Raw genomic sequence first — 26,985 nt, 5'->3', positions numbered from 1 at the left:
TCCGCCCGCAGCCGGGCCCGCTCCGCCTCCGCTCATGCCCCGCCGGCCCCTGTCTGTCTGTCTGTCTGTCTGTGCACGTGAGAGGAGAGGAGCGTGGGGAGGCCAGACCGTCACGTTCGTAGGAAGTGCCGGCAGCCGGTGCCAAGTGTGAGGGAAAACTCTGCCGTCTCTCGGGCTGCTGCAAGCGGACAGACCACCTCACATAATGCCATCTTTTGATGAGGTTTTGAAGGAGGCCGGGGAATTTGGAAGATTTCAAAAGAGAGTCTTTTTCCTCCTTAGCCAGACAGGCATAACATTTTCTTCCCTGTTCGCCAGCGTAGTTTTCCTTGGGCGGGCACCAGGCAACTTCTGGTGCAGGATCCCCGGGGCAGCTGAACTGAGTGAACGATGTGGCTGGACCCTGGAAGAGGAACGAAACTTCACGGTACTGCCCCTGCACCTGGGGAACGAGTCTGTCACTGGGGAGTGCGAGAGGCTGGATGTCACTTGGGACGCCTCTGCCAGCTGCGCCAGCCCGCTGGCCCGCTATGGCAATGGCAGCTCGGGCAGGCTGCCCCTCGCCCCGTGCCACCACGGCTGGGTCTATGAACAGCCCCGCGCATCCATTGTCAGCGAGGTAAGGAAACACCCACCCTCTGACCGCTGCTGTCTGTCCTGCTCTGGGATTGCAGTAGTAAAATAGGATTGCCAATGGTTTTTTTTTTTTGGTTTTTTGCCGGCTGGTTTTCCTTTCCAAGTGTATTTAACTTAGAGTCACAAGCAAATCCAGGCAATGAGTATGATCAAGTGCTGGCACGAAGCTTTTAGGGAAAGGTGAACTGGTATGAGAGGTGGCTGTTCAAAGTCAAGAGCCCATACAAAGTCGAGTACCCTGCAGAGATATTGCTCTATCTGTAGAGGAATGTCAGATTAAAACAAAAATGGTTAAATCCTTGCAGCTGAGGCTTCAGGTGCTCAGTTTCAGGCTAGCAGCTTTGGTGGTGTGAATTCCAAGTGTACTCTATAACGAGGATCAATGTAGATTATCTCTTCTCTGTATTTTCAGTATTGAACATGTAAGTTTGCAGGTAATAAAAAACAACAGGTGGCAGACTGCCTATCTGAGATCTGGCAGGAGTCAGCAGAAGTGATTGTGCTTACTAAAGAAAAAAAAACCAAAAAAACAAACACACGTTTTTCTCCAAAGCTAACATTCAGCTTTTCCTGAATATCGGTGTCAGAGAACAGCAGGCTGTTATCACTAGTGGTAAGCACTTGCAAATACAGTGATTTTTTTTTTTTTAATGAAGCTGCGAAAGGCCAGTGAAGATGCTTTCCTAGGAGATCCTTTGTGTAATCTGTAATTGTGCCATGGGTGTGCTGTGGTCTGGCTCCAAAATACAGTCTGCACACTAGGAGTGTGTATTTTAGGGTCATTCTGTCAGCAATTGTCACTCATGCAGTGATGAAAAATCCAAAGTGTTCTTAGAGGGATTGGCTCAGAAATAATCAAGGTGCACTGCAAAATGTGCAGTTGAGGGCTCTGGTTCCTCCCTGTCTCGTGAGCCTCCTGCTGTGCTCTTTAATTCGGTGCTTGCACTGGAGCTGTGTGCTCCAAAACAGGGAGCAGGACACAGCAGGCAAAGCCCTGAGCAACCACTGACACAGGAGATGCTTATCCCATCCTTCCAATTCAGCATCCTTCTCCCATCCCGGTGGAGCTGCTGTATCCTCTGCCAGGCCTGGAGCTGTCCCGAGCAGCAGCTTTGTTCCCTGAGTGTGCAACCTGAGCAGCTTTAGGGCAGGGTCTGTGCCCAGGAGAAGAGAAACCAGAACGCGCGACTGACCCTCGAGCAAAGGTTCAGATCTGGCTTTCGTGTACGATCTGTGAAATCAAGGCTGCTCCGAGGGCTGCAAATGGCATGCAGGGAGTTGGTGTCAAACTTTGGTCCCTAATAATGATGTGTCTCTGCCCACGTTGGCAGCGTAAGGCAGGGCTGGATGGGAAGGGAGGGAGGACAAATGGTGCCTGGGAGCTGCAGCCTGGCTCTGGAACAATCCATAGGACATGTAGCGGGTGGGAAGTTTATATTGCTGCCTCTAAGGCACCTCTGCTGGGGGACTGCAAGGAGTTAGACCTTAAAAACAAAAATATAGAGATTCCTTTTCTGTTGTTGCCCCTTTTTCCCCCACTTCAGCCTTGCCACAGGTGAAGGCACGTGGGCTGTGTCCATAAGATCATGCTCAGAGTCCATTTATGGCAGCACTTTGTGTATCTAACAGAGCCACTGTGACTTTCCAGCAGCAATGGGTACAGCTGTGGGAAAAGGAAACTAGTATTTGTCTTGCAGCAATAAACGGGAGTGAAAGGTTCAATGTTCTCAGGCAAATACCTCATCCATCTTCACTTTCTTGCTCTTCTCTGCTGAGGAAAGCTTTCAGGGGCAGAGAAGGGAGGAGGGATGAAGGGATGATTGGGCAAGCACTCCCACCTGTGCTCTCAAAGGTGCTTATTGGGAAAACCCTGGAGTAACAGTCTGTAAGGTTGGGACTGTCTCTCCCCTGTGCCAGGGCAGCAGGTCCTGCCACTGGTGTCACTGTGACTCCTAGAGATGCTCTCGCTGGCCAGGTCCACCTCAGATGGAGGCTGCTGGGCTGTGACCTGTGCTACTTGGAACCTCTTCCCAGTTTTGCAACATTTTCTGGACAAATCATATCCCACGAGGCTCAATTTCTTAATCTAAAAAGGAGGCTTGTGGCATGCATGTCCTGACTCAATTGCTCTGAAATCAGCTATTAAAAGGGGCTTGATATCTTATTAATGAGTTATATATCCAGCAAAGAGAATTTATATGCCAGATTTAATTTAGTCTCTTTTTGCCCAGCAGAGTCTCTAACAAAGCGTGACTCAGTTTAGGCTCTGTTTAATTAGCTCACCAAAGACTTATTTTCTTACCCATCTGCTTGTAAATGCTTCATTTTGTCCATGATTGCAGAAATGTTTCTTTCAGCTAAAGATTTCTGGCATGACTTGTTGAATCAGCAGTGGAAGTGACCAGGAAGACAAAGTCAAAATGAGGAGTTGCAAAACAGTCTCAGGATGTGTGTTCAGGGAGAAAGAGAGAGAGGAGGGGGGGAAAAGTCAGTGTACTGAAGAAGTTCTTTCCAGGCTCATGGCAAGCACAGGTCCAGTGTGGATTTGCAGTGTGACAGAGGATTCAGAGGGCAAAAGCAGGCATATAAAACTTCTCTTTGGATAGCTGTCATATCACACAGGAGGTCTGGCAGCCAAAGCACAGGCTATTGCAGTAAGTTCTGAGCACCCTTCAGAAGCTAAATCACGTGGCTGATTTGTCAGGAGTTGTGAAACAAATGGCTCTGTGGTACCTGACTTCACTGCTCACATTGCTCACTGGCCATTCTCTCACCTTCGTTGTCTTATGCAAAGGTGTTCACAGTAGCATCAGCAGAAGGAAGCAAAGGAAAACAGGGGCGTGGGGATTGGTACAAAGCACACACTTCTTTGTAAGTCCTACTTGGGGTGCCTGCTACATCACCTGCTGCTGCAGGACTCCCAAGTCTCAGTGTTGGGAGTACAGTGAAGTTCTGGGAGAATGTACAGGACTTTCCTCCTTCAGCATTTGAGGAGAAGAGCAAATTATATTAAGAAATCGTCACAGGAGCCACACATGGCAAAGCCAGTTACCTTGTTCTGCTAAAGATTCCCTCTTAAGATCTTCTGGGGTCCAGTGGGCTCTAAGAATAGGTCCTCTTACTTCTACAGTGACATAGCCAAGGATCTCTGTGCTCCATTGCTTTAGGTCAGGTGTTTCTGTGAGGGCAATCCAGATTTGAGAAAGTTGTCACTGGTGCTGCACACACAAACCTGCACTGTGTTAGAGCTGAGCAAACAAGACCTGGGTTGACATAAAGGTTTCAAGATATAATTTTGAGACATAGCTGTGTCGATGTGGTGGAGCTGTGCAGAGGACCTTGGCCCAGTGCAATCAGCTCTGGTTTAATTGAGTGTGTCTTGCATATCTCCCTGTGAATCTGCATCAGCAACAGGATGGGAATGCAGAGGCTATTGAGATTTTTCTTGGAGAGGGAAGCTGACAGGGTAAATAATCAAGGTAAATCAATTCCTGACTCACACCAGCTGGTGCCATCTGAAATGATGCTGGTCCCAGAAGGTGGCTGGCACTGCTAAGGAGGGAGGGCTGGTGACAGCAGCAGCTCCTCACAGGGAGGAGGGAAGGGAAGGGAAGGGAAGGGAAGGGAAGGGAAGGGCTGTGTTTTTGTGCAGCAGATGGAGATGGAGAAACAACTGATGTGCTGGGAGTGCAGTGGACTGGAGGGGTCACAGCCTCATGTTCTGGCCCAGAGGTCTGGAGGGGAGCTCAGGTCACCCCCGGACCTCTGTAGCACTTGAAACAGAAGTGTTTTGTCTGCCAGGTCCTGCTGGGTGAACCTTGTGAAGGACCCACGTATCCAGGACATACAGAAGTCAATAAACTTAAGTTTCCAGGAAACTGTGCTGAAGATGGGGTCACTGACCTTTAAGACTGCTGGGCTTTGGCACTATGCACCATTATCCCTGAGAGACAAATCAAGCACTTTGTGACAGAATGGCTGGAAATAGCGTGCAAAGGAAGAACCATTTTCTTCAGACATTTTTGTCATTGGTGACTCCTCAAGGCATGGGCACGAGTTACAATTGTGACTGCAGTGAAATGGCCTGACGTGGTGGAGGAAAGGAAGAGGGAGATCTGTGTGGTCAGCAGCAGCTACAGCACAGATGGGGCATATTTTAGGCAGCCTTTGTTGGCAGGAGTTGAGCAGAAGGTATCTTATTAAGCTTAGAACATCCTAATATCTCGCTAGATATACTTTTCTGCACCTTAGGGAGTTATTCTTGCCAAGTGTCAATACAGAGACCATTGTTCTATTCGTCCTTACTTTTCTACTTACATAATTTTTCTGCTAAGCAATCGTATGGCTACTGCTCAGCTCTAATCACAGTTCTGCTGTCTATGAGGCCTGCCTTTTGTAGTTTTCTCAAAACTCTCTGATTTTATGGATTCCCACAGAAGGGACAGATTTCAATACGTCCTGTCTGCAGCAAATCTTCACACTGTAGATGATGCCATTTTGAGCCCTAACAATACTTTGCTGCCGAAGTGTGAGGTCTGAGGTGGACAAACGGTCATCTGAGCATAGCCTATTGCACCTGCTGGGAATCAATCTTCTTCCTTCTCTGCTTGCCATCCATCTCATAAAATACCAGTCAACATTTGCAGAGAAACCTGGAAGAAAAAAAATAATATTTGTCTCATGGTTTTTAGTCCCTCAGAGAAGGAGATAACATGTCAGTCAAACTCAGGGTGGAAAAAGCACAGCTGATCCTTATGCTATCCTCCTCCAAGGGAATAAACAACTCAATTTACCCTCAAATTGTTGATCTAGTGTGACTGTTGTTACTGGCATGGCAGTATATCCTGTCTTATTTTCATGGTCATGGTAGGATTAATATTAATTAGGGGAGGGAAAAGGGGAAAGGACACACAGAGAGCAGAGGAAGCAGCAACTGCTGAATTTCTTGTGAAACTCTGACTAAGATTTCTCTGTATGAGAGGGGCTGGAGCAGTCGCTTGCAGGGGTTATGCCAATGGGGCTGTGTTTCTTCCACTGCCATCAAACCTTGGTACTAGTTGAGAGTTCAATTTTTATTCTTATTATTTTGAGGACAGTTGCTGGTTTTCCCCCATTAGGAGATGAAGAATTTCTCTACCCCCTTCTTGCTTTGTCTCTGAAGAGACAGAGAAAAAGGAGAAGCACAGAAAAGGCCTTTTGTGCTAGGACACTCAACAGGTGATCCCAGTGGCAGGGACACAAAGTTCATGGGCTTTTGCTCGTGCACAGGAGAGGAGGGAAGCTTACAAAGTTTTCAAAACTAACCTGTCCCTCAGGCTCTGAGCCCCAGTGCCCTGGCAGCAGGGTAGTGGCTGACTCCTCTTGTCCTGGTAAGTGCTCAGCTTGGAACAAGACACGGAGAAGGACAGCTGCTTCATCCCTGAGCATTCTGCCAGAAGCTTTAACAGAAAGCAAAAAAAGAAGATAATTTCTCCCTCTACCACTGTATGCACTTGCAGAGGGGTTTGATGCAGCAAGGATGTAGGAAAGATAGCAGTTTGAAAGGCCAGTGGACAGGAGAAGAGGAGAAGAACTGCCCAGCAACAACTACGGAACATGTAGCAACAGTCAGCATCTCCCCATGTTTTCTTAAACTATGAATATCTCACTGAACCATTTGTCACTGGCAGTGAAAGGGTATACCAAACTCTTTTGGTCACTTGTATGAATGTCATTTAAAACGTGTGCCTGGGTTCTGGACATGCTGCTGCAATTGGGCTGGGGAACCACTGTAACATTCTTTATTGACCCTAGAGTTTAATCCATTGTTTGTAATTTAATTGTAACAGGCAGTAAAGCTCTTCAAAGCTCCTCCCCAAGGGTGCTACATTTTGAGGAGCTTTTAATGGCATGTTGTGATTTAAAACAATATATTTCTACAGGGATATGTCTGCTGAAGTGAATAAAGATCACTCAAGTACCAGGAATTACAAGTTTGTGGTTAGTCTGCAGGTCAAACTGAAATGGGAAATGTTTGCTTTGTTCCAAAGCCGTGAAGAAAGGAGAAATTGCCACAGTTCCATATTTCCCAGTCATTAGTCATGTACAAGTTCATCCAGTTGCCACTCCTTCTTACAGTGATTGCACCACTAATGAGCTACAGGGAGCCAGTACAAAGCCTCTTTCCTCTCCCAGAGAGATCTCACTTAGGTGGTTTGCTGCTCCTTTACAGATCAAAGAAGCACCCAGCACCGTTCCTTCCAGTCACAGCACTGCTCCTGTAAATCTGAGCATCTCCTTGGTGTCCAAGCCAACGTGCATGACAGGGATGTATTTCCAACCAGCAGTGGCTGGCTGCATGGACTGCAAGGCTAGCAGGGAGGACAGAACTGTTTTTTCTATCTGTTAAGGACACTGTAGAGGAATGTCTGGAAGGAGCTGGTTCCTGTCTTTGCTGGCAGCACCTCATTTCTGCTTACAATGGCAGCTCATTGTCAAGGCTAAGGGAGAAGCAGTGAGGAAATGGATTGCTTCCCAATTTGGGCAGTTTTTAGTCAGCTCTCTAAATGGAAAGGGTGTGTGTTCAGGTGCACAGTGGCTTGTGTCCTACAGTGGATAGAAATCCTGTAGGTGGGGCCAGGACTGAATGCAGAGGTGAGTTGCAGGGCTGTGCGGAGTGCCTGCACTAGTGCAGTGAGGGGCTTGGCTGAGAGCACAGCAAAGCCAGGAGGAGGATGTGCCCTTAGCTGGGGCTGGCCAGCTGAGCTAGGTGACTCGCTTGGTGACTACCTTGAGGCTACCAAGCTCTAACAGGGTCTGTTGGGGTGTAGCCAGCCCTGTACAGAACAACAAATAGGCTTAAGATCAGGGGAAGAAAACCCTAAGGCTTTACTTCACGTTTTCATATCCTTCTCTCCCTGCCCTCTGGCACTGCAATAAATGTTTTAGCTTTTTAGAAGTGCAAACATCAGCCTGTGCATGGACAGGTGTACGAATGTTCAGAAAGGGAGAGGAGGCACCGCGCCACTACCTTCTGTGGGGGCTGCTAGCAAGGAGCGTGGGAGGTGTTTGGGAGGGGTGTCATACAGGAGGACTAAGGGCTAACTGGAGGCAGTCTCAAAACCTGGGTAAACTGTTGCAGATGATTTTTGTCCATGGGATGCATACAGGGATAACTTTCATGCCCAACCAAACCAGGTCACAGCTGGAGCAGTGAAGTGGGTCTGACAGGCAGCCTGGATAAAGAAAAGGTCTCTGCGGGGTGTTCAATTCTGTTTTAAAGGTTACATTCCCCTCTAAAGGTTATGTTTGCAAATAAAAAAAAAGACATTAGCAGCGTGATGACTTCAATGCTAGGTCAAGCAAACAGAAGTGCTTATCTCTATCAGAATTTATTGAAATACTTAGAAAGTGACAAAGTGCAGGGCTAACTTAGGAGAACAGTTAGTGTACTGTCACTAATCTTTACAAAGAGCCTGTAGCTCCTTAGAAGTTTCCTGTATGGTACTGTTTCCCAGAATATATACAGTATTTCACTATAGTCTTAGTATAGAGCTAGTTGCAGCTGCTACATAAATAATAGGAAATTGCTGTACAGATGAAAGAATCCTCTCTGTTAAAGATACTTTCCCCTTCCTTTCTGACATGTATTTGTTCTCCTGCCTTTTTTCATGATAGTTTATTCCTTGCTTGTTTACAATAAAGAGAGATAAAATAATTTTTTTAAAAATAGGGGTTTTTTCAGTTTTTGAAAAGGGGTCAAGGAGAGTCCCAGCATCTGTCATCAGCACAGGCAATTGCATTGTGATTTTAAAAGATCTTCTTTTAATGGCCATTCTCATAAATCCCCACTGTTTTCCAAAGATACATCTTTTGATACCATTTGCTAGCATTGCCATAGCTTCAGAAAGCAAGAGGTTAAGCGGCATTTGAAATCTGAAAGTGCTGCTCTACGTTCAGTCTAATTTCGGAAGGCATTGCAATTGCCCTTGAAGTATGACAGCTGAGAGCAGGTTTTATTCTTCTCAGAGGTTTCTGCAGCTCTTGCTCAAGATTTACAGAAGTGGAAGCTAGGTGCTCACAGCTTGACTTGGCTGACAGGCAGCCAGTCAGGCTCCCTGGAGTAATGGAGTTGACATCAAAGCCACGATTTTTTTCAAGGCAGTGGAGGTGGGATATCTACTAGGCTGGAGACCTGTGAGGTTCCCCTTGTATGTCCTGTGTGATCTGAGACCTCTGAGATCTCAGGCCCAGAAAATACTCTGGGCATTACAGCATGCAAACGGGCTGGGATGGAGCTCAGGCCCATGACACAACACTTTAGGGTCTGGAGAACTGTGAATGTCTGAAGAGGCTGCTGTCTCTCTAGCCCACCCTGTGCCCACTCTGCTCAAGCAGAGTGCTTGAGCATTGGTGTTGTCATGTGCTGGTGAGCACAAACGTGGCACATTGTGTGTGCCTCAGCAACCAGCACCTTGCTGACAATTAAAAAATTTCTTATAGCTCCCATCTGAAAGCAAAATAATCTCTCTAGGTCAATGCTGGCAGCCGCTGTTGTCTGTGGCTTCCTTTGGTCCTGAGGTTCATTGTTGCAAAGATTAGTCCAGGTATGGATTGAAACCTCCCAAATCTCATATGGTCCGCAGTGGTTAAATTTCTTTATTCTCCATGAAAAACTGAAGTAATTTCCCATGCCATGCTGCCTATAGAATTACTTCAGTTTTAGTTTAATTCTAGTTTTAGTTCCTAGTCCCTTCCTTCCTCTCAACCACCTTCCCTTTCCCTTTGCCTTCTCTCATCCCCACCCCCATCCCTACTAGTAGTACTAGGGAGTTATGGATGCTGCAGTATAAGGAATAGAAAGTCTGGGAAAGCTTCAGCGAGAAAATACATATTCAGTGTGTCTGCAATTGACCTGAGATCTGTTTTCAGTTTCCTTGGAGACTACATGGTTTTGCTTTTATCTAGAAGGCACGAAGAAGAATAACTAAACTAATAGATTTCTATAAGACGCTGTTTTCACTGGCAAGAGCTGTGGACCCTTATTCTGCACCAAACAAAGTCAGGACTTTGCCTTGGCCCCATATTTAACAGTGATGTTTGTAGAAGAGCGATTTGCTTTCCAAATCTGGACAATTGATGTATGAAAGGCAGCATCCTCTTGGCAAGGAGAAGCTCTCCCTGCTCATGACCACTTTAAGAGTGGTTGCTATGGCCCACTAGTGCTTGTTATTGAGCAAGCAAATTTGAGCTTCCCCTTCCCCTTCCTTTTTCCCTTCCTGTGTGGACCAATGCAGTTCTGTAATGCTTTACCCTGAGGGTGGCAAATGACCCAGCTGGGTGTTTATGCCTCTCCCTTGTTCCCACAGTATGATCTTGTGTGTGGCAATGCCTGGATGGTGGATCTCTCACAGGCCATCCTCAATCTGGGGTTCCTGGCTGGAGCATTCATCTTGGGCTATGCTGCTGACAGGTAAGGTATGAGTTCTGCTGTCCTTTGGTTTGTTGGGAAGTGAAACCACTCTCAGTATCACCTGCAATAGGCATGTGTCAACATTTTGCAGGTGTACTTCTATTGGGATAAATATCTCCAAACTAAGTTAACAAAACCCAGCCAATGTAATCTTTGCTTTGATCTGGGCTGGAAACTTTAGCAATTGTACTTACTAGTCCTGTTTGGAGCTTAAAATGCCATGAAATGAGCTTTTCTTGTGGTTTCCAAAGTTTTCTGTGCACATCTGGACCCAGAAAGGGAAGAAAGCCACAGAAACAAAAAGGAAGCATTCAGCGGAGCTTTGTGACTGATGTTTACTGAAGGATATTTAATAGGCACCATTTATGATTTCCACTTTCTTTTCCTTTTTCCACAGATACGGCAGAATCATCATCTACCTGCTCTCCTGCCTTGGCGTTGGGATATGTGGTATCATAGTGGCATTTTCACCAAATTTTACTGTATTTTTGATCTTCCGTTTTCTCCAAGGCATGTTTGGCAAGGGAACCTGGATGACATGCTACGTGATTGGTGAGAACTCTTACCCTCTTTTTTCACTTGGTTAGGGAAAGTGAGGGATTTTTGAAAGACAAAGACTCTGGCTGCATCTGCTTGTCATACTATTTTTTTCTTGGGAACAAAGCACTGGCTCTGGAGTCAGCAGACAAAGAGCAACCCAAATCCACTCTGGTTAATGCATTTGTCCTCCAATGATTAAGAGGTGAGGGAATGGATTATTTATATATAAAGATTTTGTTATTACATAGAAGATCACCAGGATGATAAAAAATCTACAGAGCAAGCCCCAAACAAACCGGATACACAAACAGGGACATGGTTTATTTTGGCAGTCTGAATGTTTTACACAGATGCTCAGAGGAGTTAGCTGCTTCTCCTCACTGGGAGGACAGCTTGGCTGGCTGCTTTCATTCTTTAGCTTAGTGCCAGGCTGGACTCCAGGGTCCATATTAGGATTATTGTTTGGCTGAAATGGGAAAAGAAAGGAAATCTTTGTTATAAATAGCATCAAAGCAGCAGGGACACAGAATCTTTGGTAGATTATAATTTATCAGTCTATAGTCTATAGCAATGAAGTTCCTTGCACAGCAATCTTCCTTTTGATGAGGAAAGGATATTGTTGTGGTGTCTTGAATGACTGCCAGGTTCAGTAAGGCAGTCATAAAGCATGGAAAAGCCAGACATTGAGGAAGGTATCCTGCAAGAGACGGGATGTCAGATTTACTTAAAACCGGCCATTTGGTGATCTACTGCTATAACCCAAAACATATTGATAACATCATTATATAGGGCAAAACCTTGTAGCATTGCTGTTCTCTATGAGGCCTGTGACAAGTGTTTAAAATTTCTGGTGGAACTTAGATGAATGGGAGCAGAACTGCAACCAGACATAAACACTCACAGTGAGACCTGGGAGCACTGTGGTGATCTATGTGCAAACATACCAGTCTAGCCCTTTTAGCATCTAAAGCCCAAAAGAACCTTGTTTGTCTGGGCTAAGTTACACTGCTGAGCAGCTCCTGTCCAAGATCCAGGGAAAGGACCAGAAGCTGCTTTTCCTCTTACTTCCATGCACATGGCTTAATTTTAAACTGAGATCTTATCTTGAGACTTTGGCAAGTGCTCTAACCAGAAGTATGTTTTATGACAGACCCAGGGCTTCCTTAAAATGGCCGAGCTTTAACAGAAAGGAATGCCTTTCAATGCTCAGATCAGGCTGCCTGACTTTAGGGAAAGAATCAGAGATCCTGAGAACCTCAGGAACACTTGCAGGCCCCAGCAAGGTGCCTGACTCTTAGATAGAGTGATTCCTTCCAAATCCCTTCAGGGATCGACTCTTAATCTCCTGGGATCACCCAGAGTATTTGCCAACCTAACATCTTTTAAGAAACATACATATACAGATCATAGGTTTGTTTGCACCAGGAGGGTGGATGCTATTAATACATTCCCAAAGCCCTTGATCTGTGTTTCAGGCTGCCCCAATAACCTCCCTCTGCTTTTACATACAATCCAGCTCTTTTGGGGGCAGTGCTAATCAGCTATCTTTAGGCAACAGAGTTGCCCCTGAGCTATGCAGAGGTGATGGATAATCAATAAAAATGGTCACGCTGTCATATCTCTCTGCATTGACAGCCAAAACAAACCATTGTTGCTTGTAAATTGGTACCTCCTTTAGCAAAATAAATAAATAAATTTAGAATAAAATGTTTTCTGTGTGCTGCAAACCAAGGTAAAACCCTTTCCTTTTATTCTGAAGGTGTTGCAATGGAGATCATTTTGGAACAAACAGGAGACACTTCTTCATGCACAGCTCACCTCAGTTGTGGATGTCATGGCCATGGGATATTGCCTGAAAAATGAGCACAGATTTCAGAGCTAATAGACACATCCACAAAATAAAAATCCACCAAATGATTTTTAAAAAACAAACAAACAACCAAACAACAAAAACTAAAACTTTTCTAAAAAAAACCCAAACCAGACTGGATCATACCTGACCCTCAGGGCAACCAGCATTATATGGTTAAACTCTCTTCCCCACAGATGCCTTGTCCATATTACCTGCTGTGAGCAGCCTCTGCCTGAAGGATGCCCTTGTCTGGGGCATGTGCCGAAACTGCACCAGGGAGAGTGCTCAGGATTTCCCGCCAAGCACGATCATGATGCAATCTCAAACCCCTGTTGTAGCCCTATGTGATTCACTTCTGAATCACATAGAAACCCCTCTGGCTGGAGAAGGGTGGGTGAGTTGATGAGGAGATGTCACTCGTGTTTGCCCTGGACAGCCTCAGTGACATGCCTGCTCTGCTGAAGACAAAATGCTGGGCTAGACAGAACTGTGGCCTGATACAGCATAGCCTTCCTTGTATTTCACCTCTAATAATTTATTTTCAACTTGGGTTTGTTTCTGTGTTATTTATTGTGGCTTTGTCTCTGCTCAGTGACGGAGATCGTTGGTTCCGATCAGCGGATGGTTGGAATTGTGATTCAGATATTCTTTACCCTGGGAATTATAATTCTCCCTGGAATTGCATACTTGATTCCCACCTGGCAGGGGATCCAGCTGGCCATTTCACTGCCCAACTTCCTCTTCCTGCTCTACTATTGGTAATGTTGCAGTCATTGCTCTTGTCATTATTGCTATTGCTGTTTGAGCACCTTGGGAGTCCTGCTGTGGCTCCAAGTCTCCAGAGTGGAAGATGTAGGTTAGGAAGAAGATATTTGCACATTATTGACTTTGTAATTTGTGATTCCTTTTTAGTGAATCGCAGACATACATTACTCTAGTTTTTCTGCCCATAGTTTCCCTCTCTGATCAGCCACAACTGACCCTTCGCAGAACCCTGCGCTGTTTATAAGGTTAACTTGACCAAAGTTGGTTTTTCCCATCAGCCATGAGACCCCACTTCTGCCTCCCATTATCTACTTAGTTAAAGTTTGACCTTGCCCTCAGGATCCCTGAGCTGGGCAGTACAGCTGATGAGAAAGCAGAGCTCTAAGCTGTGTTAAACACCTGTCTCAGTGCAGCCGTCCTGTGGGATGGATCCCGAGAGTTAGCACCCACGGCGCCTCCTCCCGAACACTGCTTCCTTAAACACTGCCTGCTTGAGCCTTGAAACAGTGAATCATCTTAACCCTAGGCTAGCAGAAACTGAAGCACCCATCAGTGGTATTTCTGTCTAGTTTATAAAAGAAGTATATATTTGTGTGTGTGCATCTTACAGTGATACAGCCAGAAGCTTCCTGATCTGCCTCTATGTGTTACTCTACATTTTTAGTGTTGGCTTTCATTGTTGCTGTTCTACAGGAACCTTCTTTGCTTGTTGGTTACACTTTTGACAGCCATTGGGCAGATACAATATTAAAATTTCTGATTTTTCAGCTTTGCAGAGTATTGATGTAGTCTTTTTTTCTTCTTTCTTGCTCACTAGGATCAAATATTTTACAGAAGCTGACTGGAAAAGCAGTCCTCAAAAGAGTTGTTTTGTCCCAAAGACTGAAAAATCTGTGTTTTGTGTTAACACAGCGTAAAAGATAAAAGACTTTGGTTTACTTATGATGTTATAAGGTAAAAACACATTTGTGTTCTTACAGGGTGGTTCCTGAATCTCCACGTTGGCTCCTGACACGCAAAAAGGGAGAGAAGGCATTGAAAATCATGCGCAACATTGCAAAACACAATGGGAAATTTCTCTCACCCCATTACTCAGAGGTACAGTCATGCGTTTGAGCTAGAAGTTTTTTCTAAGCTTTCTTAAGCTTTGGAAGTTCAGTGGTGTTAAGATGCATTCTCTTTAAGGGATGGACAACATTCTTGAAGAGTCACACCCGAACAGTTTGTTGTCAGCCACACAGCTACTTTGTGATTGCAAGATAGGAGAAGTGAACTGGCTGGAAATATATGGACTGAAAAAAAGTTTGTAAAACAAGGAATCTGGTTTTTCTTTTGTAACACTCCTACTTTAAAAACTTGTGGGAAATATCAGAAACTAACCTGAGGGGTAATGGTGTTTCATAGCAGTTGCCATTTTATCTGACAGAGTGAGTGGAGACAGCATGATCCACTTTCCTGGCTCCTCTTCTAGAAGTTCCTTTTATAACTCTAAGAGAAATTGAAATTATATTTTCAGTATAAATTTGCTTCCATCTGAACAGGGAGAAAATACACTGCAAAGTTCACAACTGAGGAAGCTCTATCTGAGACCACTATTCAGAAAGTGTTAGGATGATAAGTGTTAGACTTACAGTCCCTTTGGCCAGCAGTCATGAGAGAACTTGAAAGGACTGATGCATTTAATGCAAATAAGGCTGTTGTGACATTGCAGCATTTGGCTTGTCCTGTCTTGGTAGCAAGAGCTACCTCAGCTCTGGCTCTCAGAGCATAATTACTGCAGCACTGGCCTTATGGTTCAGTGAGAACAGATGTGGTTAACCAGAGTGATCATTAAAGTCCCTTTCAATGCAAAACATTCCATGAGTCCTGTGCTGGCTGCAGCACTCCAGGTGTGGTCACAAGGGCAAAGCAGAGGTGCAAATCCCCTCCCTCACCCTGCTGGCCACGCTGCTTTGGATGCAGCCCCTGGCCGTACAATTGGCTCTCTGGGATCCAAGTGCCATTGCTGGGTCATGTCCAGCCTCTCACCCACCAGAACCCCCCAAGTCCTTCTAGGCATGGCTGCTCTTGGTCTGTTCATTCTCAGCCTGTGTTGATACCAGGGTCTGCCTGGACCCAGGTGCAGCACCTTGTTAAACCCCTTGTTAAACCACATGAGATTATGAAAGGACCTAGAGCTGTTGGAGCGAGTCCAGAGGAGGGCTGTGAAATGATCAGAGGGCTGGAGCACCTCTCCACCTCTCCAGAGGAAAGGCTGAGAGAGCTGGGGTTGTTCAGCCCAGAAAAGTGACGTTTCCAGGGAGACCTTAGAGCTGCCTTCCAGTACTAAGGGAGAGTTACAAGAGAGATGGAAAGGGACTTTTGTTGAGGGCATGAAGGAACAGAGCAAGGGGGAATGGCTTCAAACTGAGAGAGGGCAGTTTTAGATTAGATATTAAAAAGAAAATCTGCACTGTGAGATTGATGAGGCACTGGAACAGGTTTCCCAGAGAAGCTGTAAATGCCCCATCCTGGATAGTGCTCAAGGCCAGGCTGGACAAGGCTTTGATCAACCTGGCCTAATAGATAGTGTCCCCGCTCATGGCAAGGGAGCTGGAACTAGATGAACTCTAGTGCCCCTTCCAACCCAAACCTTTGTGATTCTATGAATCTAGAGTCTTTTGCAGGGGCATATACACCATTGTGATTCCCACATCCAGGTCAGAATTATGCAGTGCCAAGGTGCCCCAAGTCATGTAGCAGGAAGTTTGTGCTTCTGCAGCTTCCTCTCCATGTTCAGCCCTGCATTCCTACGCCCACTTCCTCTCTAAACATCAGAATTTTCAAAGCATCATGTCTGAAAGATGTGTCCTTCCTTGTTTTTTGTTTTAAGTTGTATTTATTTTTTTTTCAAAAGTATCCATGCTCATGACTTTAAGCCACACACAGCTGCAACAGTTTGACCTCTACACATCCAGATTTGTACTGGATCTGCTCATGGGAGCTTTTTAATATGGAATCTCTGTCATCCTTTTGCTGTGCCCAGGGGAAAGAGAGCATCTCCAGGAAGTGCATGGATAGTGGATCAAGGGTATTTCTCACATTAACTGACATCAGACTTCTCTTTCATGAAGCAGCTCCAGAATTTCAGGCTAAGTGCTGCAGGTGTGTGCTGCAGGCACAGGAAGAAGTGAGGCATTATTCCTCAATGCACTTGGGCTCAGATTTTCCAGTATGTCTGTATCAATTTCGTCAGCCAAGTCTCTTACGCAGCTCTGGATGTTGCAGCTTTGGGTTTCTGTTGGCATGCAGAAACCACAGATGACCTTTATATGAAAAAGGATAAACATTTGTTGCTTTTGCTTTGTGAGTTATGACACTGGTGTAGGTCAACCCTAACCAGAACTTATACAATTAATTCTAAATTATAAACTCTTTTTTTCCAGTTGCTCATATTTATCCTATCATGGAGAATTTTTCCAAACTAATTTTCTAATTCTTGGTCTCTGTCCAAAACTAGAATGAACTGCAACCCTCTGAGTAGAGCTGCTTCTTAAGATAATTGTGGATCAAAACCTGTCACTTTATCTACAGATTTTTTTTCCTACCCTATAGAACATATCTAGACACATATATTTATTGCATCATTACATTACATATGTAAATGTTATATACATCCATGTATGTATAAGCCTGCATGGCCCATGAAGAATTAAGCATGTGTAGAACTATGTACACAAAAATAATTGTGAGAAAACTGATACATAATTTTGCTGGAACATGAAAATGTGAGGGAAGTTATAAAGGGCTCATCCAGGGTTTTCAAATAGTGTATCTTTGGAAACATGGGCCCTGTCACTGAATTCCTGACTGCACTGGTGTGAATAGCAAAGCTCTCCTTGACTTCAAAGAACAAAAAGAGGATTTTTTTCCCCTGCTAAGTGTTGACTCTCCATAGTGCTTTTTTTCTTCATCTATGAAAAAGTGCTCAGTCATGCTGGGGTTTTTTTTGACTTTATTAAGACATAAAAATACAAGTGGCAGTTGTGCTGAATTTATCTCTAGTCCTCTGGAAATCTAAAACCATATTTGCACAAAGTCACAGCTGATGGCTGGCAGCCTGTTCTTATAAACAGCAGACATGGCAGCTTTATAACCATATTATGAGAGAGTCCAAGAGCAGTGCAGAAACCCAGCAACCTCAGCCTGCCTCGCTAAGGAGTCTGGCATGCAGCACAAGTGGCAGTGCTTTGAAGAAAACTTTTGGCTCTGGTTACAGAAGAAAAGTGAGAGGGAGTAGAAAGGAAGTTCAAACAAGTGTGGGGTTACTCTGTCTTACTTACAAAGCTTTGTGTCAGTCAGTTACAAAAAAGTCATGTGTAAACACATCCAGCCAAATCTCACTGAAAAGCAGCTGTGCTACCTTACGATATAATAAAACAAATAAAGGGTGAAAGCTTTGGGCTCAGCCCTGGCTGAGCTGATGAGACCCTCAGGCCATGCCTTTGGCTTCACCTGTGTTCTCATCATGGATCTGCATGTTACCTCAGCTTCTCTTTCTTGTCACTGTCTCTCCTCTGGCCTGGGCTCCTGCACTCTGTGAGCAGCAGATGCTGTGATGATAGAGAGGGGTTTGCTCCTCTCCTTGCTCCTCCTCTTAGGCCTCCTCTCAGGAGGGGTCAATAATGGAGAGTTAAAGCAGCAAGGCTGCCTAAAGTCCTTCTGAAAATGGCACAGCAGGGGAACCCCTTGTTCCCCACAGCTGCTTTGAGAGCTGATAGCAATCCCAGCTGTGGCTGCCAGTTCTTGGGCAGCATCATGTTTGGTGCCTGCCTAAAACTGCCTCTGCCTTATCTTCCTTGTGTCTTCCTCACTTGCCAAATGACCATATGAATGAAGGGTTTTCACCTGGCTTGGTTCAAAACTGCTGGCCAGTTAAAAACAGCCTAAATCAATGTAACTAATCTCTTTTTGTCCCTGCTAGTATTCTGGCTCTGTACTGTCTACAGCAATGAACTTCAACGGGTAAACACAGGACTGTGTGAAATCCTGCTCTTTTCTGTTAGTGTTAAACCTTCTAACCAGTAATTTCATTGAGTGTCTCACTGTGGTTGTATTGGAGGCAGCTGAGAACAGATTTATTATATTTTGTAGGCAGTATGAGAACCATTAATTCATACTTAGCAGGTTATTTTTTTCAGGGTAAAAGCCACGTTCAGCACAGCGTGTGTGTATTTTAGGACCCTCTGAATCTCACTGGTTGAATATTTTGTAGCACCCAAGCACTGTCACAGATCTCTTTCTCTCACTCCCCTTTTCTTCCTGCTGCCCAGCTTGCTGCCAGTGATGTTCCCAAGCCCATTGCTTACTGATCAGCCCCTCTCTCCCTGCTTCCCTAGGCCGTTGTTTTGCCCTGTCTCCCCCTCCCTGCCACCCCTGGCAGAAGGGAAATTTTGTGCCCAGTGGCCCTGATGTGACAATGATTGCTTGTTACCTTCCAAGAAAATCCAGGTCAACAAGGTGGAAATAATTTTTTCATTCTCAAGTTAAGATTGGAGATTTTTTAAATTGATTTTTGCACAATCATCTCATTAAGGAAAGCTCACAGCCATATCAATTTATTGGCTCTCCCAACACCTGTGCACTGCTCTGGAGTGCTATGAGCAGCAAACTGCCTTGTCAGCACCTTTGCTCACTGGATTGTAATGTTGCTGAACACTGTATTTGCACAGAAACTCTGTCCCAGTGCCTGCCTGACTGCTGACAGCTGACTGCTGCTCACTTGTCTCCTCAGATCACTATTAACAACGAGGAGGTCAGCAACCCCTCCTTTCTGGACCTGGTGAGGACTCCCCAGATGAGGAGGAACACTCTCATCCTGATGTACGCCTGGTGAGTGCCCACGTCATCCAGCTGGGTGGCGGGTCTTGAGGAAAGATTCCCTTGTGACTTTTAGGGTCTCTCCAGCTGTTTGCAATCATTTGTTTGCCTCTCAACACTTTTTTTCCCTCTGCTGTTTAGGTTCACAAGTGCCCTTATCTACCAAGGGCTTGTCATGCGCCTGGGAATTATCGGGGGAAACCTCTACCTAGACTTCTTCATCTCAGCAGTCGTGGAGCTGCCCTCTGCTTTCCTGATCATCGTGACAATCGATCGCATTGGCCGGCGCCTGCCCTTCGCCATGGGCAACATCGTGGCGAGCATCGCGTGCCTCATCACTGCCTTCCTGCCAGAAGGTGATTCCCTTCCCTGGGATGGGCTCTTCGGGTCCATGGCTTCCCCTGAGCAAGGATAGTGAGCCACACAGAGCTGCAGATAAAAGTAAAAGCATCTGGTGATACAGGCAGCACCAAGTCATGGAACAGCACACCTTTGCATGTAGCACAACACCTTATTTCCCTGGCACATGGAATAGCCATATCTTTGAGGGGTTGTGAACAACAGCTGGGAGTAGCCTTAGAGAAAATGTATATAAAAGCTCTGCACTCTCTGTAAAGGCAAATGCAAGGGAAAAATATACAAACATAATGGGAAAATACATTCCCTGACCTGGAGCACACTTAGTGATGTAAGAAGTCAGTGATTTTGGTGAGTCATTTTGGTAAGTCTTTCCCTTTACAAATAAAACAATGCAAACCACAACACAATGTATGAGCTGTGGTTGGCATCACAGAGCTTGTTGCCTCGCCCTCGCACTCCCAGGGGTTTGGACAATGCTAAGAGGCCGGGAGAAAGATATGGCTTTTGATTAAGCCATTCTTATCAGTTTCAAGGACACAGAAAAGGTCTGATATTGCACAAAGGCTTCCCAGTACTTCTCTCCTTTCTTTAAATTGTTTTCCTTACCATGGTCCTTTGGAGGGTTTTAAAATGATTTTTGTTGTTTTTCTTGTTTGTTTTCTTTTTTGTTTGTTTTCTTTTTGTTTTGTTTTTTTTTTTTTATTTTTTTTTTTGAAGGTGTTTGTTTGTTGGTTTGGTTGTTTTGTTTTGTTTTTGTTTTTGGGGTTTTTTTTTTAATCTCTAGGGAGGCATTTGGAGGTGCTTTGAATTGTATATAACCATAGGATTATGCTTTGCCTTACTGTAGCTGGGAACCAGCAGCAAAATGGACATCAGAAAGGCTTATTCCTTCCCAGAACTGTTCCTATCAAAGTGAGGGACAGTCCTGGCCATCCTAAGAGGTTTTAGTTTCTCAAGGTATATCATGGGGCTGCCAACAGCCTTCTCTCAGTAGGAGAGGACAGCCTTGGGATTAAGATACTTGCAGTTGGACACTTGAGGTCCAAGTCCTGCTTTAAAGAAGTCTGTTTATACAGATGGAAAAACCTGCAGCTCTCAGCTGTGAGCCCCATCACACTGTGTTGCTCACACAATTCCAGTCCCTGGCAGGGGGAGGATCCACATGGACGTCACCATCACCTTGGGAGTCTGATGGACTGAAGGGATGCCATGGAGATGATGTGGATTTGTTTTGTTATTTCCAGCCTTTGTTTTTCTTATATGTTTTTGAAAACAGAACCCTTCAGGGCAAAAGCAGTGTCTTGCAACATGGGATGAAGTTTGATGGTGATTTGTTTGGTTGTTTTGGAAGGGAAATAAACCCAAGTGTCTCATTTTTGGTTCAGAGAAAACTGAAATGTTTTCTTGTTCTTCCACTGAAGGTTTGAAAAAACACAATCACTGCCAGAGCCCTCTCCAGTGGCAGAGCTCCCCTTTGTGCCAAGTTCAGGCTTGTTGTTTCACTTGCCTCCCTCTGCCTAGTCGTGGTTAGACCATGCAGGAGGCTGTCCCCTCCCAAGAGCGTGACAGAAGTGCTTGTCGCGTTCCTCGTCATGCACTTCCAGAGAGCACCAACATCTCCAGAGAGGGGTTGCTCACAATGAGAGGGGCAGCTCTGCCCTGCTGTGTGTGGGTGGCCACTGCATCCCTGCTGATGTACAAGGGCTTCCTGCTGATGTATTCAGGCTGCTCACTGGAGCTTGGGTGGAGCTGGGAGAGCCAATGGGGCAGTGCCAGGTACAGCCTGTGCCAGGTGTGATGGAAGGGGAGGGGAGGATGGCCAGGACTAACATAATTAGGAGTTTGTCTAATGTGCAGTGGCTAGAAAAATCACAAAGTGTAGGTGGACTGCTCTAGGGAGAATGATTTTACTGCAGCCTTCCTGGAGGTTTCTAAGAGATGTGTAGATGTGGCACTTAAGGGCATGGTTTAGTGGTGGAGTAGAAGGGCTGGGTAAATGGTTGGACTCAATGGTCCTAAAAATCTTTTCCAACCTAAGTGATTCTATGATTCTGTGCAGCTTTAGAGGTGCTTTCCTTGGGGTCAGAAGGCTTTGGGAGGCGACTCAACAGTTTTTCTTACAGCATAACATCTCGGTATAGAAAAATACTCCTTTCTGGAGCACAATTTGGATGTGGTCATGGAAGTTTATGATGGTTATTCTCCCACCCATACTGTTATGCCCCACCAGCATCTTGAATCAACCAGCTCTAGTGATTTATAATTCTCCAAAGCAGCCTTACATGACATTTGAAAGCAATAAATGCCAGTACAGATTGATACCTAGAGCAGTGGCCTTTCAGTTTGATTTGCAGTGTTCCTGTGGTATAATTTCTACTGACAGGGTCTGGGGCTCTCAGAAATGCTTTGCTGGTGTGGCAGAGCACACTTCAGCAGAAGTGTTTCTTTTTGTATGAACAGATATCCCATGGCTCAAAACAACAGTTGCCACGCTGGGAAGACTGAGCATCACGATAGCTTTTGAAGTTGTCTATCTAGTGAACAGTGAATTGTACCCTACAACACTGAGGTATGTCAAAAGCTCCCAGGAATCTTTCAGCTTTTCCATGTGCTTTTCACCATTTCCTATTTCGCTGTCCTTTGGTTAAACTTTGTTGTCTCCAGAGTTTCCCACTCTGAATAGCCACTGCTTTATGTGGAAGGCATATACTGAAGAGATAATTTTGGAGCTAAGTCTACATTCTACTCTTTAAACTGCAGGTTATTCTGTTTGGTAGCACCTCTCTAATAGCTGGTACTTTTTGTCTTTTGCAGAAACTTTGGTGTTTCCCTGTGTTCAAGTCTGTGTGATCTTGGTGGGATCATAGCCCCATTCCTGCTTTTCCGATTAGCAGCCATTTGGTTGGAGCTACCTCTAGTTATTTTCAGTAAGATTTAATTTACAATATACTTTTGGTTGAAATATCCTTCTCCTAACAGAGCTTTTCTTTTGGGGTAAAAGTATTGGCCTTATCTCCCCTGCAGAGCAGTGCTTCTCCACCTTTATGCCTACAGCAAGAGGCTGAATGGCAAATGCTTGAAATGTGAGTTCTCTGCACAGTGTAGAAGAGCTCAGGTCTGCTTAGGTAACCCTGCTGAAGGAGCAGAAAAGAAACTATATGAAGTGCTTTAAGACTGAGAAACCTTTCAGCTAGGTTCTGTAATTGCATGGGAGTCTGTGACTAAACCAGACTTCTAGGAGGTAGACGTGACTGGAAAAAAATCAAAATGAAAAGGATAGAATAAGAGGGGAAATTTGCACCAGTGCCAACTTTAGCTGAAAACAAAATTGGAAAGACAAAAGGCGTTTTAAAAGATTAACATTATTTCAAGAAAATAGATAGGTGGAAGTACAGTGTTCACATTATCTAATTATTAAATTCTGCTGCTTCTGAGGGACATATGAATTCCCTCTGTCTTAAGTAAACAGCTACAAAATCAGAGGGGATCAGAGTGAACTATGCAACACTCAGGGATCATTTGATTTTTTGCTCCAGCCTTTCTGTTTGTGACTTAATAAATTTTGTGAATTATATCTATGCAGGAAATTATTCCAAAATATCCATTCCTAATTCAGATTGTATCTCAATGCTGTTCCCCAAGGAGGAGTTTTTATTCTGAACCACATAATTTACTTTGGCCGTGGATAAAGAAGAGAGTATTCAGGAAAATCTCAGTGGTTTCCGGAAACAGATGCATCTACATGACAGAGCCCTTTGAGACAAGGCAGATTTGTTCTGCATGAGAAATACCATCCTTGTTCCCATGCTGCTTTTACACATTTGCCCATGTGCACTTATCTCAGGTTTTTGACCTCTAACATCTCCCTTTGCAGAGGTCAGGCTGCAAATGAGCTCCTAGCCCTCAAGTGATTTTGTAATAGGCTAAATTCATGTAACAATGAGGTATTTGATTAGAATAGGTTAATCAGAAATAGCTGACTCAATCTGAATAAACTTCTCAGTGGATAAATGCTGAAAATAAAAACAGTAACAATGTCCTTATTGCTTTTGTATTTCTTCAATGTCCATTGTAGGTATTCTTGCAGCTGTCTGTGGCCTCCTAGTATTGCTTTTACCAGAGACAAAGGGAATTTCATTACCAGAGACTGTGGAGGATGTGGAGCAGCTTCCAAGGTATGAGATGTATTTTCTTACTTATACTTGGGTGAGGTTTCCTGAGGATGTTCTCCTCCAACTTTACCAACTCTCATCAAGTATTGACGTTTTCCAGTGTCAAAGTAAATTCCCTAGTTGGGTTGATGCTATGAGCAGGTGGTATTTTTCTCAATAGAAACCTGAACTTTGCAATATCACTAAGGAAAGCTACTAAAAAATGTATGGTGGTAAAACCTGTATTTTTCTCATAGAGATACAAAGCTGTCCTATGCATCTCTGGAAGCAAAAAGCAACAACAGTGCACAAGAGAAGTGCTGCAAAGCATAGCCTGTAACTCTCTGCTTGAGAAAACCAACCATTACCTCAGTCAAAGCATCCTGTGAAGAAGGGCCTCTTATCATGGATGCAATCCCACAATTTGTGAAGTCATTTAACAGTCACATATGAGGTGGATTTATAGCTGAAGAGTTGTAGGCACAGCTTTCCCACTCCTGGCACACAGCAAGCCACACTGCTCTGCAGATATGTGGGGAATATTTGCACCTTGGCTAAATAATTTGAGGTCCTAGTGCTATAAATGAGTTTCAAGGAGAGGCTTTGAATATTACATAACAACTTTTGCCTGATTCAATGTACAAACAAAATAAAGAGCAAATTTTCTATGGAAAAAAAAATAATGTTTCATTACTGCATCTTGGACTGCAATTTAAACTACATATTTTCCCGATTTTTCACACTTCTCCCCTTCTGTTTCAACAGTCATTTTGGAAAATGTGGCAAGAAACAGAAACACCGGGACACCAACTCTTATATTTGACTTTTGAAGGACAGCACTGAGCTAAGAACTTTGTTCCCATACTGAGAATTTGTTCTCCACCTGCCACGGCTTCAAAATTTGCTGCAGAATATGGATTAAACTTCATGTTTTCCTGTAAGCACAAGGACATTTAATACAAGTAGTGTATTTTTCTATGAATATGGAATAAATACTTTTTTTTTTTTTTTTTCTGAGTACACTGTTTGCAAGAAGGGACTGTGGTTTTCCACAGAGAACAGAACAGCTTTAAAAATATGGAATGTCCAGCTCAGTGACCTTGTATTTATTTCTGTATCTATTTGAGACTTTTGTTTATTGTTTTGTTAGGATTTACATTTGTGTGGGAAGGATTTAAATGGTAGTGCTTGTTTAGATGACCTTGAGGAGGAGAGGATGACTGCTTTAACCTGTCCTCCTGTGCCCATGAAGAATTTGGACCAATAGAAGTTATGATGGCTGAAGAAGGAGGACACTGATCAGGGTGACACTTTCCCTGGTTGAGAGGGGTGGAAATCAGCAGTGTGCATTGGGAGAACCTCTCTCTGGTCTGATTGTCATTCACAGGGACCCTTTTCAACAAGAGCCCTTCTTCCCTCCTTGTTCAAGGGCTTTCTGAAATGTGGAAGCAGCCCTCCTCACCTTTCCAGGGCTTTATGTAGGTGTCATTCCCTGCACAGGGCATTAGCTCTGCAGGACAGATTGTCCTGCTGCCCATTAGTGCCTTTCCCAGCACAGCTGGGGTTCATGTGACACCCCTCATCTCTCCAAGGGAAGGGCTTCTGCCTGCTCTCCTCTGTTGAATGCTTTTTCAAACACCTCTTTCAAGAGCATGCTGATTTTTTCCTTTGCAAATTATGCTCTCTGCCCATCTCTACAAACCAAATTCCTGCACCCTCACCACTGCCAAGATGACCTGCAATTTCTGTCTTCTGTTCATTATCACTATTTGTCATCTTTCTGTCTTGGGGATAATTTTTGTGGGTTCTTGACAGAGATGTCCAGCTATCTTGGGCAGGGATGAGCCAGGAGTTTTGGTTATGAAGGGAAATAAGTGTTAATTGGTCCTTTGAAGCTGACATGTAACAGAAAAACTCTCTGGCTCTGTAAGCAGATTCCAGGGACAGACTGCCTTTCCTTTCTCCTGTGTGATCTTTGTCAAGAATTGTGTCCTGGTCACTGACTGGTGAACAATACGCTTCTTGCAGGGAAGGACTTTAAAAGATGTGGCATTCAAAAGGTATCCTGTTACTAACAGAGAAATAAATAAAAGCAAGTCAGCGAGATGTTGTAAAGAGCCTTGTAAGCTCACAAAAAACATGTTTGGCACAAGCAAATACAGGACTGAGTTTGGAAGGTTCATACCACAAATCAGTAGCACTATGGTACAGCCAGTGAAAATGAATGACCAGTGCTCCAGTCTTACCATCCTAGGAGCCCAGCAGGATTTCCTATGGTGAGGAATATGCTGTGTTTTTCAGCAATTCCCAAGTCTCCCTGCCTTTTCCCAGCAACTGCCTTTACCACCAGCCCTTCTGGAGGAAAACAGGACCTTTAATAATAATCCCAGCTTAATGTTTGCACACTTTAGGCAGTTAGTGATAAAGGCCTGTCTTTCAAGGCTGTTTCTAACTTTGAGGCACAGTAGAGGTCAAAGGTATGCTCAGCAAAAGTCAGTAATGACTTAGAGATATGAAACGAAATTAACATCTCACAATATATACAGCTAATCTAGAAGACACCACACAAAAGTGGAGCTTCTGCTACAAGGAGAAAACTTCTAGACCAATACAATCTTCTGTATATAGCTGAAGACAATAGGCCAAGGCTGGCTGGCAGGCACCAGCCCTGAACTGGAAGCTCTGGGCTTGCACTAGCCAGATGCTGTGTCTCCCCAGCCCAAAACTCAGCCCAGCCAGCCCCTACTGAAGGCACCTTGGAGAACCAGGGTGAAGAGATCACATGTGACGCTAGATGAGCTGAACCACCCTCTTCCACTTAGTGTTTCTTCTTTGTGATTTTTTTAAAAATTGGTGTCTTAAGCACTTTAGCAGCTTGAGAAAGATCGCAGAGATCTTTTAAAGCTATGACTTTCCAAATAAATGTGAATAATATTTGACAGCTTCTTCAGTTTGTGGACAACTAAAACATGTTGAGAAATGAGAGATGCAGAGACTTGTTTCCTCCTTTCAGATTATGCTTTGTTTTGCATGTGTTGCTCAAAAGATAATGTAAGTGATAAATTTTGGTAGGTAAAATGGCTAGGGACAGTGTCAGAAGTTTGAATATATTTATTTCTTAAAAATTTGTTTTGTAAAGGATGGCAGAAAAAAGCCTATGCATATGTTTTGACTTCAAATCTAGTAGTGCTAAGCAACTTCATGTGGAGTTTGTATTTGGTCATTACTTTTGTGCTCTTATCCCTAAAAGGGATTTTGTAAATTGAAAAATCTTTCCATCTCTGTGAGACTTTGTGTTGCCTCCTGAAGGTGTAGTGGGTGTGTAACGTGGTGCATGACCAGTGGTCTGGTAATGGTGGGGTTACACTCTT

The 26,985-nt window shown here is 44.4% G+C and overlaps 1 protein-coding gene across 1 annotated transcript; it reads left to right on the top strand.

Moving 5' to 3' along the window:
• LOC121354961 (solute carrier family 22 member 3-like) lies at positions 1-26,892 on the top strand. The gene is made up of 11 exons (XM_041470063.1): positions 1-619; positions 9,984-10,087; positions 10,485-10,639; positions 13,072-13,237; positions 14,225-14,342; positions 19,018-19,115; positions 19,245-19,459; positions 21,924-22,032; positions 22,278-22,390; positions 23,539-23,638; positions 24,380-26,892. The coding sequence occupies exons 1-11, from the start codon at positions 206-208 to the stop codon at positions 24,435-24,437; spliced, it is 1,650 nt and encodes a 549-aa protein (XP_041325997.1). The 5' UTR covers positions 1-205; the 3' UTR covers positions 24,438-26,892.
• The last annotated feature ends 93 nt before the right edge of the window (positions 26,893-26,985 follow it).

The sequence above is a fragment of the Pyrgilauda ruficollis genome, unplaced genomic scaffold (genome assembly GCF_017590135.1).
Source record: "Pyrgilauda ruficollis isolate IOZ18807 unplaced genomic scaffold, ASM1759013v1 scaffold24, whole genome shotgun sequence".
NCBI classification, from domain to species: domain Eukaryota; kingdom Metazoa; phylum Chordata; class Aves; order Passeriformes; family Passeridae; genus Pyrgilauda; species Pyrgilauda ruficollis.
Note: the sequence above shows the minus strand (reverse complement) of the source record. Positions and strands in the feature narration are given on the sequence as shown.

Coding starts and splice junctions, on each gene's coding strand:
- LOC121354961 (XM_041470063.1), top strand. CDS start 206: ATGCCATCTTTTGATGAGGTTTTGAAGGAGGCCGGGGAATTTGGAAGA. Junction 620..9,983: donor GCGCATCCATTGTCAGCGAG/GTAAGGAAACAC, acceptor TTGTTCCCACAG/TATGATCTTGTGTGTGGCAA. Junction 19,460..21,923: donor CACTGCCTTCCTGCCAGAAG/GTGATTCCCTTC, acceptor TTGTATGAACAG/ATATCCCATGGCTCAAAACA.